The 14,632-nt window shown below is 43.6% G+C and overlaps 3 protein-coding genes across 4 annotated transcripts; 1 reads left to right on the forward strand and 2 right to left on the reverse strand.

The window, feature by feature from the left end:
- Positions 1-1,154: 1,154 nt before the first annotated feature.
- Positions 1,155-5,303, reverse strand: LOC108657072 (C-mannosyltransferase dpy-19 homolog). Its single transcript, XM_018109509.3, has 7 exons — positions 5,068-5,303; positions 4,750-5,011; positions 4,113-4,434; positions 2,613-4,049; positions 2,357-2,550; positions 2,154-2,279; positions 1,155-2,088 (listed from the first exon to the last, which is right to left on the reverse strand). The coding sequence occupies exons 1-7, from the start codon at positions 5,111-5,113 to the stop codon at positions 1,884-1,886; spliced, it is 2,592 nt and encodes an 863-aa protein (XP_017964998.1). The 5' UTR covers positions 5,114-5,303; the 3' UTR covers positions 1,155-1,883.
- Positions 5,304-5,542: 239 nt separating this feature from the next.
- Positions 5,543-8,395, forward strand: fu (STKc_STK36 domain-containing protein fused). Its single transcript, XM_018109511.3, has 5 exons — positions 5,543-5,794; positions 5,873-6,621; positions 6,677-7,276; positions 7,338-7,909; positions 7,975-8,395. The coding sequence occupies exons 1-5, from the start codon at positions 5,684-5,686 to the stop codon at positions 8,334-8,336; spliced, it is 2,394 nt and encodes a 797-aa protein (XP_017965000.1). The 5' UTR covers positions 5,543-5,683; the 3' UTR covers positions 8,337-8,395.
- Positions 8,339-10,715, reverse strand: LOC108657080 (hatching enzyme 1.2). Of its 2 annotated transcripts, none has more exons than XM_018109522.3 (4): positions 10,318-10,715; positions 10,080-10,253; positions 9,579-10,015; positions 8,339-8,566 (listed from the first exon to the last, which is right to left on the reverse strand). In XM_018109522.3, the coding sequence occupies exons 1-4, from the start codon at positions 10,613-10,615 to the stop codon at positions 8,387-8,389; spliced, it is 1,089 nt and encodes a 362-aa protein (XP_017965011.1). In that variant the 5' UTR covers positions 10,616-10,715; the 3' UTR covers positions 8,339-8,386. The 2 variants fall into 2 exon arrangements, with proteins under 2 accessions (XP_017965011.1, XP_017965012.1); XM_018109523.3 differs by having other exon boundaries at positions 10,322-10,582.
- Between the last annotated feature and the right edge of the window lie 3,917 nt (positions 10,716-14,632).

Raw genomic sequence — 14,632 nt, forward strand, 5'->3', positions numbered from 1 at the left:
AGAATTAGTTTTAGTGAAACAACAAAAAAGCTGCTAGCAGTTTCTATATAATTATGATTTGTTCAAGTCAGATAATCAAAACAAAAAAAAAAAGAAACCTAAATAACTGTGAATGAATTTTATAATTGAGCAAATATTTTGCACTGTAGCGCGCACCAAGGTGAAGAAGAAGAACAAAAAACAATATAAAATTATATATATACATGTGTACAGTGTACATGTAGTGTATGGAGAGTTATATAAACCATATGATTTCAACATGTTAGGAAAGGGTTTTTGAATATTTAATAATAAACAAATTGCCTGCGCGACATAATTTACAGGAAAAAAAAAACACACATATATATACATATATATTGCTTCCAAAACTTTAGTAGATACAAGCGAAAGCAAACAATGAAATTGTTATTGATTTTACCTTTAGGAGAAACACGTTCTGTTTTCAATGAGAATTTTCCAATGAGCACATTGTATAAATATACTACATACAATACATATATATATATATACACTATATATGCATATATATATAGCTATGTATATTGTGTAAATTAAGAAAGACTGTAGCTAACTGTTAACAGACATTTAGCCTGATTGCTATGCTTTATGACTTAACTGTATTTCAGTTCTACATTGCTCTCGCCTTAAAGCTAACAAAGTTATCAGCAATAGTTAAGGATTATCTTCGGCTGCACTTTCTGTTCTTTACCAAGAGGGGGTGAGAGAGGGAGAATGGGAGAGGGGTAGTGGGATAGAGGTATCTGAAATACTTCTGGATTATATAGAGAAGCACGCTTGAGCCTTAAACTACGCTTTAAGATGTTTACCGTTCCGTATATGCAAACAAAAAAGAAAAAACAAACAAAAGTATGCTACTCCTTAATCATAACTAAATCTGTGGATATAGTACGTAATCATGTACATATAGCCGCACTCAAGAGTTTCCAATTCCAATTAACTTCAAAGCTCTTATGCTTTTTGTAAATGACCATTAAACTATATTTAGAGAACAACAACAAAAATGGATTACAATAACAAAGCAAATAAAAAATTGAAAAAGGGAAATACAAACACACACACACACACAGATGAACAAATATTGAAATAAATTGAAGTTTACACAAAAAGTAAGCAAATGGCTAAAAGCGTTTGAAATCTCTTTTTTTTTATTCTTTTTTGATTGTTTGTTCAACTTTATTTAAGTAATTCATACTCTGGGAGGTCATCATTTACATCTCTTCTCTTATCTGGGACAAAAAATGCATACATATACATACATATATGATGGGGGGGACAACCATGTGGCAGGGCTCCATGGGATGCCCAGTTCGCGTTAGCATTGATTAATCGTAATATTTAAAAAGCTTAGCTTAAACTTAAACGCACTTAACGAAAATGAGTGTAGCCGAGCCTAGAGCGCTACACTCGCCAAAGTATTTGCTGTCGAATCCGTAGCTACACTTAACTTAAACCGTACACATATCATATCATATATTGTGAAGTGGGAATGCATTCCAAATCAAAACAAATCCAAACTGAACAAAATTCGTACGTCCGACAAATGCAAATGCAATGCGTTTTAGGTAATTACATTTGTTCGCTTATTAGATATATATGCACAAATATACATACATGTATACACATGTATTCCATATATATTCCATATTTATATTTTATAGAATTTGTTTAGTTGTAGCTGCTTTTTGGTGTCAACATCTCAATTATGGGGTCTGTGTACGCTTACTCGCCCACTATTAAACACTAATACATCATCATCATCGTCATCATTATCGTCATTATCAATTTTCATAAAATATTCTAGTCACATTTGCCTTGAGCCCCACCCAAGTGTCATATACACGTCTGGGCTGTTGCAGTTCATCTCACATGGACATTTCGGGCATTTTGTTGTGCTTCAAATTGATCTGCACACTTTGGGAGAACATCTTGACGATGCCATAGTTATCGTTGGTGTACACCCTTAGAAAACTAGGCACATTCTTGTTCAGAAGCTCGTGACAAAATTGCGGATATTTTCGAAACGCTGGCTGCTTATCATCCCACATGGACAAGATGTCGCAGTCATCGCTGTAAGCATTGAAACACACACACATTAGCACAACTATTCGAATCAATTAAGTGGACAGACTTACTGCACTTCGTTGGTGCACTCGTGTAGCGATATGATTAAGTATTGGATTTTCAACTGCGTATACTGATTGTAGATATCAGACGACTGCTGGCGACTGTACACCGAGTAGACGTGCTCCGTCCGCTCCCTGTGAAGTAGTTGATAGTTGGCATAAGAGCCTTAAATTGGCAAACACTCGAAGCAGGTCAACAATGAGAGACTTACGCCATTTGACGCATTTCGAGGTGTGCGTGATTGACGATCGGCCGCCTGGTTGTCAAGTGCACGGTGCCAATTATCTCAATGGGTCCGGCGAAGACGGCATCACGTTCCGTATTCAATTTGATCCACTCGAGCATGCCCTCCAGGTCATCCGTCGGCTGGCTGTACCGTGTGGGAAAGTACTCCTCGCGTATATTCTACAAATGAACTCACTGAAGTCAATAAATATATAAATGAGAGAGAGAGCTTGTCAGCTAACCACCATGCCGGGATCGAACATGCTGAGCAGGAAGACGGCCAGCGAGACGGACCAGAAGACGTTGCGCTGACGATGATACCAGATCTTGGAGCAGATCGTCGGCGCTATCACACAGCCCTGCGTGAAGCTGAGAAAGAAGAGCTTCCGCACGGCCAGGCCGACCAGCGTGAAGATCAGCATCTGAATGAAGCTGTACAAGTAATGCAAGTTCAATATTTGAGCGTTGATTGTGGGCACGACAGAGTCGCGACGCCCTGCCGTACGACGTCTGCCGTTGGCTGGCTCTTTGGGCTCCTTGGCTTTGGACGGTAATGTTTCCTCAGGTTCAGCTGTTGTTGCTGTCGGCGGCACTTCAGTTTCAGCTTCTGTTTTAGATTCGCTTTCGCTTTCAGTTTTAGTTTTAGTTTCAGGTTCTATTTGTGTCTTCGTCTCTGAATTAGTTTCCGTTTCTGTTTTTGCTTGGGCGGGAGTTTCGGTGATCGTCGGCTCTTTGACATTCGATTCGCTGGCCTGTTCACGCTCCTTGCGTTGCTTGTCCCAGTTGCGATGTATCTGCGCCTTGAGCCGCTTGATGTCCTGCATGAAGTCATCACGTTCCGGTGGCTGCTCTTGCTGCATTTTGGCCTTCTCCCGTTTGTAGCGCTCGTAGTCGTGGTCGCAGCTCTCGAGCATGGCGAAGCATTGCTGGAGCTGCTGTTCGGTTTGCTTGTTGGACATATCACTCATGGATACGTGGTGCTCCTCGAGGAAGTCCTCCAGCACATAGTTGCGAGCGCGCTCTCGCTGCTCCTGATTGGCCTTTGTGATGATGTTGCTCTTGCGCCACTTGCGGAAGAATGTGGCCAGCATGACGACGCCGTACATGCAGTAGGGCTTCACGATCAGCGTCTTGACCAACTGCCACAGCTCCGACCAGGCGACGCGCTCATAGAGCGGATTGCAGGCAGACAGATTGGTCACGAAGCTCACCTTCGTCTGCAGCACCCAGTATGCCCACATGTCGCAGTAGTGCACGTAGGTGTTCTCTTGCCAATTGAGCAGCCCCGACCTGTTCAGCATGTCCACAAGTTTGCTCTGCATGTTGTTCGCGAACAGCGGCGCCAGCAGCAGAAACTTCAACGAAAAGTAATCGCCTTGCTGCACATTGCTGGATGCACGGCGATTGCGGAACTGCCGGAAGAGCGTAATCATAAACATGCTGAGGGCCAGGCTCAGTTGCCAGGTGAAGAGCAACTGGGTGTTGCCGTGTGAGATCAGAAAGGCCAGGGCGTTGCCCAGCAGATGTGAGAGCGAATAGTCCAGGGCGAAGGCCAGCCCCACGGGTATCGAGCAAATATTCCACGAGGACATCACTATTAATATCTGCGTGGTGAATATATAGTTGGAGAACGGCCACGAGAGCAGGGCACAGGCCGTAAACACAGACATCGAGCCGACCTAGGGAAAGTGCAGTCACAGAACATTATTTTCGATCGATCACAGAATCATCTGGATATTTACCATAAAGAAGCGTGAGGTGTGCTTCTGCCGGTGCAGCAGCCGGCTGATGCAAATGCACAAATAAAACATTTGTAGGAATATAAAGGGAAATGCAAAATTTTCACGGGCCAGTGGCCGCTCATAGATTTTGCCAGCAAAGCTGTGGAACATCAAATATGAGATGACGCCATAGATGCCACCAAAGACATTCTCGCTGAGCAGCGTCCCGTACAAGTAGAGCACCAGCAGCGTGAGCCCGCCCATTAGCCAAACGAACTCCAGGTAGAACTCCATGGGCTGCAGGCTGGGATTAAAGCCGGCGCGCACAATATGGAAGACGTAGCTGCAATCAAGATAACAAAGGGAGATAGAAAATTTCATCAGCCCAGCCTCACGTGGCTAATCCCCAACCAATCATAGTATGGGTTGCCTTCTTCTTAATCTCTGTTACTTCGATTGTTGATGCAAGGCCGGCGATATTTTTAGTATTATATTTCTTATTTGTTTTGCTCTCGTATCAATTGCTTGACTAGAAAACAAAACTTCTATTCAAGCAATGACTCACTTTCCCAGAAATAAATAATTATAAAATTGTGCATGCTTTAAGGGCGTGGACCTCGAACAGGTGCAAGTGCATTTGGTATATTAAGTTACTTACGCTGTAACCAGCTCAGGAAGCACATAGAAACGCTGGAGCACATTGACGCTGTGCGGATACTCAATGTCTGTGACATTCTTCAGCTGGTCGTAGCCATGCCAGAAGTCTGGGCCATCGGCTAGCTTCTTGTAGAATGTATAGTAGAGGGCATCTTCGCGGCGCAGCAGCGATTCGCGCTCCAATTGATTGAGATGCCGTATGTTGGTACGCGCCTCGAAGATAACGCGCACATGGTGCACATACAGAAAAAAGAAACCCGAGCCTAATGGCTGCGTATTATCGCTGAAGCGGCCGGCGATTTTCAATAAATCTACTTACCAATTAGCGCGTGTGATAAAATTACGTACAAATTGGGCTCGCGCATATTTCTGTCGTTTATGTTGCGTCTTTCTGGTTAGTTCGATTGCTTATTCATAATTTGTGCCTGCGTCTATTTGATTAAATTAGCAGAATTCCACTTGATATGGCTGCAGCTTTTACTCGTAAACAAAAAAGTATTTACCTCAGCTGATATTTTCGTTGCCATAAAGATGAATCAGCTGACTCCAGCGAATTTCACCAGCTGTGCTATCGATGCACTGACATGCAGTATTTTTATATCGAATATAACGGACTTACAGCTCTATACGATTTGCATTTATTGAAATAGTTGCCCATTATTGCAATTAATTAATTTAATTCTTAATATAAGTTGTCTAGTTTTATTTGCTAATTAGTGCGGTGCGAACTTCAAATTAAAGGCGCCTACTATCGATGTCGTTGTTATCGATTATAGGGTGCACGATGATTGTGGGTGTTTGGTATTTTGCGTGAAATGTTTTGTTTTCAAATTGCAGTCACACTGCGGCTTCTTAACATTTCTGCATTTGAAGGCGCATTTTAGTTTTTAAAATAAGTTTAATAAAGAGTGAGTATCCTTCGCTGTCCGCTGACCATGGAGCGTTATTTGGTGAGCTCTTTGGTGGGCCAGGGATCATTTGGCTGTGTTTACAAGGCCCAGCGGCGAGCCGACGACAAAGTGGTGGCCATCAAAGTCATTTCCAAGGTAAGTTTTTTCGCATAACATTCCATCAAAGGCAAGGCGTGTGCAGTAGCTGAATACTAATTAGTAATATCTTTGCAGCGAGGTCGCTCCAATCGTGAGCTGAAGAATCTGCGCCGCGAATGTGACATTCAGGCGCGCCTCAAGCATCCCCATGTCATAGAAATGGTTGAGTCTTTCGAGTCTAAATTCGACTTGTTTGTGGTCACCGAATTTGCGCTCATGGATTTGCATAGATATTTGTCTTTCAATGGTGCCATGCCAGAAGATCATGCACAGCGTGTTGTCTGTCATCTGGTGTCGGCTCTCTATTATCTGCACTCAAATCGCATACTGCATCGGGATTTGAAGCCGCAGAATGTGCTTCTGGACAAGAATATGCACGCCAAGCTCTGTGACTTTGGCCTGGCACGCAACATGACGATGGGCACCCATGTCCTCACCTCCATAAAGGGCACACCACTCTACATGGCACCAGAGCTACTTGCCGAGCAACCATACGACCATCAGGCCGATATTTGGTCATTGGGTTGCATCGCATACGAGAGTATGTCCGGACAGCCGCCGTTCTGTGCAACCTCCATACTGCACCTTGTTAAGCTCATCAAGCACGAGGATGTCAAATGGCCCAGTACGCTAAGCAGCGAATGCCGCTCTTTCCTCCAGGGCATGCTCGAGAAGGATCCGGGAATGCGCATCTCGTGGACCCAGTTGCTCTGCCACCCTTTTGTCGAGGGCAAGCTGTACATACCCGAGGTGCAAGCAGCGCAGACCTCGCCCTTTATAAACCCCCAACTGGCCAAAGACACCAAGCTCTTGCAGCATTCTCGGTGCGTACTCATTTTCAACTAAAGTAAACCCCGTTAATCCTCCACTTTTATATAGACACAATGGCGTGGATTTGGGTGAGGTATTGGCAGCTCTTAAGCTGAGCGACGTGGCCAATGAAAACTTGAGCACCTCCCGCGATAGCATCAATGCCATTGCGCCGAGCGACATTGAGCAGTTGGAAACGGATGTTGAGGACAATGCGCACCGGGTAATTGTGCCATTCGCGGACGTTTCCTATCGAGCCTTGCCCACCAACACAGCCGCCGCTGTGACTGCTGCCATGCCAGTGGTCAATTCACAGACCTGCTTTGTCAGTGGCAACTCGAACATGATACTCAATCATATGAACGACAACTTTGCCATCGAAACGCCGGCCGCCAGCGCAACGAAATCGATGAGGTCCAAGCTGATGATGGCGCTCAATATTAAGCAGTCGCGCAGCAAGGATTTGGAAAAGCGCAAGCTCAGTCAAAACTTGGACAACTTCTCGCTGAGGCTGGGACAGAGCATCGATGTAGAGGCGCAGCGTAAAACAACCGAGATGCTCACGCAGCAGACCCAAGCGCAAGTGCAAGCGCAGCAGCTGAATGAGAAGAAGGCACAGCAGCTAAAGCAATCGATGCATTCGAACAACGATGAAAAATTGAGCAGCGAGTTAGTAAATCAATGCGGATCTGAGGTTCATTCGTTTTAAAGAAATCTCTTCTTGTTTCAGCAATTCACCTCCTTGTCTATTGCCCGGCTGGGACAGCTGCGACGAGTCTCAGAGCCCGCCCATTGAGAACGACGAGTGGCTGGCGTTTTTGAATCGCTCGATACAGGAGCTGCTCGACGGGGAATTCGATTCGCTGAAGCAGCACAATCTAGTCAGCATTATTGTGGCACCGCTGCGCAACTCAAAGGCCATACCCAAGGTGCTGCTGAGCGTTGCGCAGCTGCTGTCGCTGCCCTTTGTGCTGGCCGATCAGCATCTGGTGGCGGAGGCCATCAAGGGCGTCTACATTGATGTGAAGCTGGTGCCCAATTTGATGTACGCTTGCAAGCTGCTCCTCTCGCAGCGCCAGCTAACCGACTCGGCTGCCTCGCTGCCAGGCGCCACGGGCGTCTCTCTAAGCCGCACGCTACGCAGCGTCTCCGACCTTACAGCCGAGGAGATGAACACCGCCTGCAGCTTGTACGAGCTGGTCTGCCATCTGGTCCATCTGCAGCAGCAATTTCTCAGCCAGTTCTGCGATGCAGTGGCCATACTCGCTGTCAACGACATGTTCATTAGCTTTCTGACTCACGGTAAGCAATAGGCAGAAGGAGTGGACGACAGCAATCCAATTCTAACAATTCCTTTGTGGTTGCAGATTTCAAAGACAGCAGCGCGGTACGCTTGGCCAGCTGCATGCTGGCCTTGTTCTGTTGCGTTCTGCGCGAGCTGCCCGAGAACGCCGAGCTGGTCGAGAAGATTGTATTCGACTCGCGCCTGCAGCTGGTGACACTCCTGCAGAGTCAGCATCAGCTGTTGCGGCAGCGCGCCTGCCAGATGCTGTTGCTCTTGGCACGCTTCAGTCTGCGAGGCGTGCAGTGCATTTGGAATGGCGAGCTGAAGAGCGCCCTGCAGGCGCTGGCCGAGCAGCAGACCTGTCAGTCCCTGCGACTGGAGGCCGCCCAAACGCTTGAGGAGCTCAGTCAGTTCAGCTTCTTTGTTGCCCAGGCAACTGCTTAGTGTTTATTACTCAAATTAATTGTATTTGCTCAATAAATCGTAATCCATGTCTAGCCAAACAGACCCTGCAGATTGCCTTGAAAATAGTCGAGCAGCTCGTCCAGGTAGCTCCCAAAGACATCGAGGCCCAGCAGATCGCTGCTATTGCAGTCCTGTTCATACATTTCGTTCAGCTTGGATATGTCCTTCTCGGACAGGCCGCGTCGTTGGCCCAGCGAGGCGTATGGATCCTAGTTAAAATATGTACTAATTAGTATTAAAATTATATTGTATTTAATTTGATTTGGTTTTCTTCACTTTAGGCTCATTTTATTCAATTTGATTTTGTTTCATATACATTATCTTACCTCTCTCTAAGTTTGATATATTAGCTTTATGTGTAGGCATCCATTTTCATATCATTGATGTCAATGATAAAATTGATACTATATTTTCCTTTCATTCGTTCTCTCTTTTTCTAATTTCAAATGCTAATGAAATGTACTTTATCCTAATTATATTTATAATTCTTATCCAACAAAACAAATGCAGTCATAAGAAAGTATTGGATAGCATTACAGCTATTTCTCATTTCTTTTTCGGAGATTTAGATCCTTCGACTATAAGTAAGAGTCTCTTCTACCTACTTTCCATTAATCTTTATTTCCCCTCTTCATTCTTACTTACTATGTATCTCTTGCAGTTCTCTTTCACCCTCTTTTGCTGTCTCATTTCTTACATCTCTTTCTTCGTCACTCTCTCTCTCTCACTATATCTCAAAATCTCTCTCTCTCCCTCATCTATCTCTCAATTACTCCCTCTATCTCTCTCTTGGCTATTCGTCTCTCTCTATCTCGCTATCTCTATCTCTCTCTCTATCTCTCTCTCTCTCTCTCTCTCTCTCTCTCTCTCTCTCTCTCTCTCTCTCTCTTGTATACTCCTTTCATCCATTCTTTCTTTCTCTCTACGCCTCTAGCCGTTCTCTCTCTCTCTCTTTCTGCCTCCCTCTTACTCTTTTTGCCTTCCCAAATCTCTCTCTATCTCAATTACTCTCTCAATCTCTCTTTTGTCTACTCCTCTCACCCATTCCCTCTCTCTATGTAAATTACTAAACTCTTTTATTTATATTCTAATTTATTTTGCTTCTTCTTGAATACAACACTATATATGTAGGTATTTTGAATCTAAAGATGCTGGACGAAATTGAGCTTTGGCAAAAGCTGAAGCATTTTGGATTAGAGACTTGAACTAGAAATCACTTACCAGCGGCTCAATCGTTGGCTTTCCATTCTTGCTGAACGCCAGGGAGCTGTAGTGCATGACGCTCTGATAGTCGTACTCGACGCCAAAGTTGGTGATGTGGGTGCGGGCGTACTTATTAAAGTTGTGGGCGTGGCCATCCAAGATATTCTCCCAGTTGATCTTCACATACTCGTCGCGCTCGGTGGCGCTCTGCTGGTGGTAGAAGCCCAAAGCGTGCAGCAGCTCGTGAACGATCACGCCGTGAGTGACACATTTGGGCGTATTGAGATTGAGTATTTGGCCGCCTTGCCGCCGGCCGACGCTCGACCAGCAGCCGGAGTAGTTGCCCTTGATGAGCAGCCAGTGCTTGTCGCCCTTCTCGTATGGCCGAAACCGTATGCAGGTGCGATCGTGATACTCCTTGAACGCCTTCAATATGACCATTGTCTGGTTGGCCGCTGTCCCAAAGCACCTTTCAAACTTCAATTATCGCATTGGATGTGCATTTCTTTGGCTACTCACTGAAGTCATCCGCGTCTATGTAGAACGGCACGCCGGCATCCGGCCACGTCTGTCGCTCGTTCAGCAGTCCGTTGCGCAAGAGCTCGCGATGCAGCATGATGTCGCCCTCGAAGAGGCCGCTGTGCTCCCAGATGTTCGTCTCGCTGTTCTCCGACCAGAAGTCAAAGGCGGCGCCTGCAACAACCAAAATAGATAACTGCCATATAGACCACATCGACGACCTGGCCACCGTGCGTACATACTGTTGTGCCGGCGCAGCATCTGCATGTTGGCGCCCCAGCGTGGCGGCGGCGGCACAGCCGGCTTGAAGCGTCCCATGGCCGTGGCCAGGCCGAGGCCCACGGCCAGCCAGAGAATGATAAGCGCGCGTCTCGGCATTGTTTGGCCAAAAGAAACACCTTCCCGATCGTCTCAACGCTTTTATATATTTGCCCAAAGCGCCCAGACGGCCGTGCGGCTCTGGGCTGGCGACAAAGCGACAATTGAAAGTAATTGGGCTCGGGCAATTGGTCGGGGCCCAACGTCGCTAACACCATCGCCCACGCCGCTCGAATCACGCATAACGGATTTATGCTGCCCTTCGCATGGGCGGGCAACCACACATTCACATTTAGTTTGCTGCGCTGAAATTTTATAGGAAATTATGAGTGAGGTGATCAAGTGATATGGTTGATAGGTAAGAACATTTTACTATCGTATTCGTAGGATTTCATTTTTGCTTGGATTAATATTTGAGTTGGAGAAGTGTAAGAAGTAAATATGATTTCAATATGAGCTTAATAGAAATGAGAATAAAATTAATGTGAGCTGAATATTATTCTAATAGGAGCTGCATATGATGCTAATGGGAGCTGAATCTGAATGAACTTAATTAGAGCTGTATGTGAACTGAATCTGAGCAGAACATCAGCCTAACATCAAATGTTGAATATAAGCTGGATATGATAGATGAGATGAATATGAATCTGACTGAATCTGAGTTGAGTTTGAGTTTAATCTAATTTAGATACGAGCTGCGTATGAGCTAAAAATGAGCTAAATTAGCTAAGTATCAAATTTTCACTTCAATATGCTCTAAAGTTGAGCAGAATCTATGGTTGAGCTGAATATAAAGCTTGGCTAAAATAACATCTATCTAGGCTCCCTATTGGAATTTTTGATAGTCCAAATTATTATTATTATTTCGCATTTTTTTTTTTTGTTTAGTAAATTATTGATAAAAGAGATTGTAGGGAACTTGAATAAAATGTTCAATAATTTTAAGATTTTGTAGGCATACTAACGATTTTTCTTTTATTGTGTTGGCTCATTAGAAATGATTTAATAATATAAGTTTCAACTGGGTATGACTAAGCGGATAGATATAAATAGTAAATTATCTATATATATTAGATTCATTATCATTGCTAACTCATCAGCATAGCTTCCCTTCCTGTTCTGAGAGCTCTTAAATTTTCGATTGCGATAGAGCATTGAAATGGCTATGCAAAGTATATAGTTATTTCTTCATTTTCTTTTGACTTTGTCTTTGTCTTCGTTTGTAATTGGCGTTGTGCTCTCTCTTTCAGCGCGTATTTAAATTCCCTTGTCTTTTACGGCTTTTGATTTCATATTTAACTGGGATATTGGGTTATCAGCGGCAACAGGGCGCGCATATGAAAATAGCACAGTCACCGAGCGCCGGCGATGCTAGTGATGGGTCCATGTCGTGACACGCAGCAAAGTCATAAATCTATGCCTATATTATGTCTGTATGTATATATAATATCCAAAGTATATACATATATGATATGATTATATATTGGTGAAGCCGTGCGTGCCCATCATCGTATGCCAGCGCTACTTATGCCGTCACAGTCACGAGCCCATCTCTTTGCCGGCAGAACCTGCATGCAGCCATCATACGAGTTGTATGTCATTTGGAAAGTTGCATGCAACATATATGTATGCATGCGTGTGTAGCCAAACTGCGTGCCTTCATATGTTTGTCAAGAAGTTAATTTTAAATTATTAAATTCACGATTCGTTCGCGTCATTTAGGGACTTTACAAAGTGAAGTTGGCTGCGCCAAAGAAATTCAGATGGATTAACATTGCTTTTGACCAATTTTACATAATTTACATGTTTACATTTTACTAATTTACATTTTAGTAGAAGTCCTGGGCTTACTAATATAATAAGGATAATGATATACCCATAGTGACTATCCTACCCTACAACTCCTACAGGGTATCGAGCGAAGTGAGCAGCCTTAGCAGACATTTAGTCGGTGCATGGAACAATTGGAAGTCTTCACAGATAGTCGCAGTGGCGGCTTTGAATTTAAAAGCGCTCACGTCGAGAGGTGACGTCGTGAAAGCCTAATCAATGATCGCCCAGCGACAGTGAATGGGCGATCGAAAAGTTCTTTGAACCTGAACCTGAACCTGAATCTGTATCTGTATCTGTATCTGTATCTGTATCTGTATCTGTATCTGCATCTGCATCTGTATCTGTATCTGTATCTGTATCTGTATCTGTATCTGTATCTGTATCTGTATCTGTATCTGTATCTGTATCTGTATCTGTATCTGTATCTGTATCTGTATCTGTATCTGTATCTGTATCTGTATCTGTATCTGTATCTGTATCTGTATCTGTATCTGTATCTGTATCTGTATCTGTATCTGTATCTGTATCTGTATCTGTATCTGTATCTGTATCTGTATCTGTATCTGTATCTGTATCTGTATCTGTATCTGTATCTGTATCTGTATCTGTATCTGTATCTGTATCTGTATCTGTATCTGTATCTGTATCTGTATCTGTATCTGTATCTGTATCTGTATCTGTATCTGTATCTGTATCTGTATCGTCTGTATCTGTATCTGTATCTGTATCTGTATCTGTATCTGTAGCTGTATCTGTATCTGTATCTGTATCTGTATCTGTATCTGTATCTGTATCTGTATCTGTATCTGTATCTGATCTGTATCTGTATCTGTATCTGTATCTGTATCTGTATCTGTATCTGTATCTGTATCTGTATCTGTATCTGTATCTGTATCTGTATCTGTATCTGTATCTGTATCTGTATCTGTATCTGTATCTGTATCTGTATCTGTATCTGTATCTGTATCTGTATCTGTATCTGTATCTGTATCTGTATCTGTATCTGTATCTGTATCTGTATCTGTATCTGTATCTGTATCTGTATCTGTATCTGTATCTGTATCTGTATCTGTATCTGTATCTGTATCTGTATCTGTATCTGTATCTGTATCTGTATCTGTATCTGTATCTGTATCTGTTATCTGTATCTGTATCTGTATCTGTATCTGTATCTGTATCTGTATCTGTATCTGTATCTGTATCTGTATTTATCTTATCTGTATCTGTATCTGTATCTGTATCTGTATCTGTATCTGTATCTGTATCTGTATCTGTATCTGTATTCTGTATCTGTATCTGTATCTGTATCTGTATCTGTATCTGTATCTGTATCTGTATCTGTATCTGTAGCTGTAATCTGTATCTGTATCTTGTATCTGTATCTGTATCTGTATCTGTATCTGTATCTGTATCTGTATCTGTATCTGTATCTGTATCTGTATCTGTATCTGTATCTGTATCTGTATCTGTATCTGTATCTGTATCATTATCTGCTATCTGATGACGATTGATTCCCGCTCGGCTGATTGCTGCAGGTGTCAGCGAGAGGCAAAGTCAAAGCTGAACTTGATTGCCGCCGGAATGGTTTTGGTCTTGGTCTTGGTAGCGGTCTCGGCTGCGGTTGGCTACCTTCTTCGATTGAGCAATCACTGCAAGTGGCCGTCCAAGTGATTGTGGCAAAAGTGAGCACTTACCACAAACAAGTTCTCCCTTTCTCTGACCCAGACCCGCACGGCACTCTCTCAGCAGTAGGTCAGTGTAGACGAAACCAAAATATGTAGGTCGCCAAAGTACGGCCATGGCACAGCTGGGACCGATGACCGTACCCATTGCCGTTGGCCACTCAACGCCCACCAGCTGGCGCACTGACCCCAGCCGCAACGGTACATTGACCCCAACAGCCGGCATCGAACCTGCAGTTTCAGGTGTTACCGGCCGCAGCTACCGCACATTTTCCTCAATTGACTGCCGATCGCAGCTCTCAACTCTCTTCTCTCTGCTCTTCAGATCGAATAATTACAAATTTCTATTCAATGAAAATATTTTTGATATTCAGTTTCTGATAGAGTTTTTTCTTACTTGAGGTAATGCCCCTTTTACATTGAAGTAAAAGCTTCTTTTATTCACTTTTTATTATAGTCTTGGCTGAATTGAAAATGCCCCTATTGTGTGTAGAAGACAGAGGATGGGGTGGCCAAGATCATTAGAGTACTGTTTATTATATCGATGGGAGTGCTCTTATCTAGCCATGTCCGTCTGTCTATCTGTCTGTTCTTATAATCGGGTTCGTAGACTATCTAAGCTAGTGACTGAACATTTCAAATAGATATTCTGGTATACGGAACGCGCTAGAAGTTTCTATATTTCTTCTCTACATACATATCAAATCACTTTCTAGGGTT

This window comes from Drosophila navojoa, chromosome X, assembly GCF_054131105.1.
Source record: "Drosophila navojoa isolate 15081-1374.11 chromosome X, UAZ_NAV_1.0, whole genome shotgun sequence".
NCBI classification, from domain to species: Eukaryota; Metazoa; Arthropoda; class Insecta; order Diptera; family Drosophilidae; genus Drosophila; species Drosophila navojoa.

Coding starts and splice junctions, on each gene's coding strand:
- LOC108657072 (XM_018109509.3), bottom strand. CDS start 5,113: ATGCGCGAGCCCAATTTGTACGTAATTTTATCACACGCGCTAATTG. Junction 2,280..2,356: donor CTCGAAATGCGTCAAATGGC/GTAAGTCTCTCA, acceptor ACTACTTCACAG/GGAGCGGACGGAGCACGTCT. Junction 2,089..2,153: donor GAGTGCACCAACGAAGTGCA/GTAAGTCTGTCC, acceptor CAATGCTTACAG/CGATGACTGCGACATCTTGT.
- fu (XM_018109511.3), top strand. CDS start 5,684: ATGGAGCGTTATTTGGTGAGCTCTTTGGTGGGCCAGGGATCATTTGGC. Junction 5,795..5,872: donor CCATCAAAGTCATTTCCAAG/GTAAGTTTTTTC, acceptor ATATCTTTGCAG/CGAGGTCGCTCCAATCGTGA. Junction 7,910..7,974: donor CATTAGCTTTCTGACTCACG/GTAAGCAATAGG, acceptor TTGTGGTTGCAG/ATTTCAAAGACAGCAGCGCG.
- LOC108657080 (XM_018109522.3), bottom strand. CDS start 10,615: ATGGTGTTAGCGACGTTGGGCCCCGACCAATTGCCCGAGCCCAATTAC. Junction 10,016..10,079: donor CATAGACGCGGATGACTTCA/GTGAGTAGCCAA, acceptor GCTTTGGGACAG/CGGCCAACCAGACAATGGTC. Junction 8,567..9,578: donor AGCCAACGATTGAGCCGCTG/GTAAGTGATTTC, acceptor TATTTTAACTAG/GATCCATACGCCTCGCTGGG.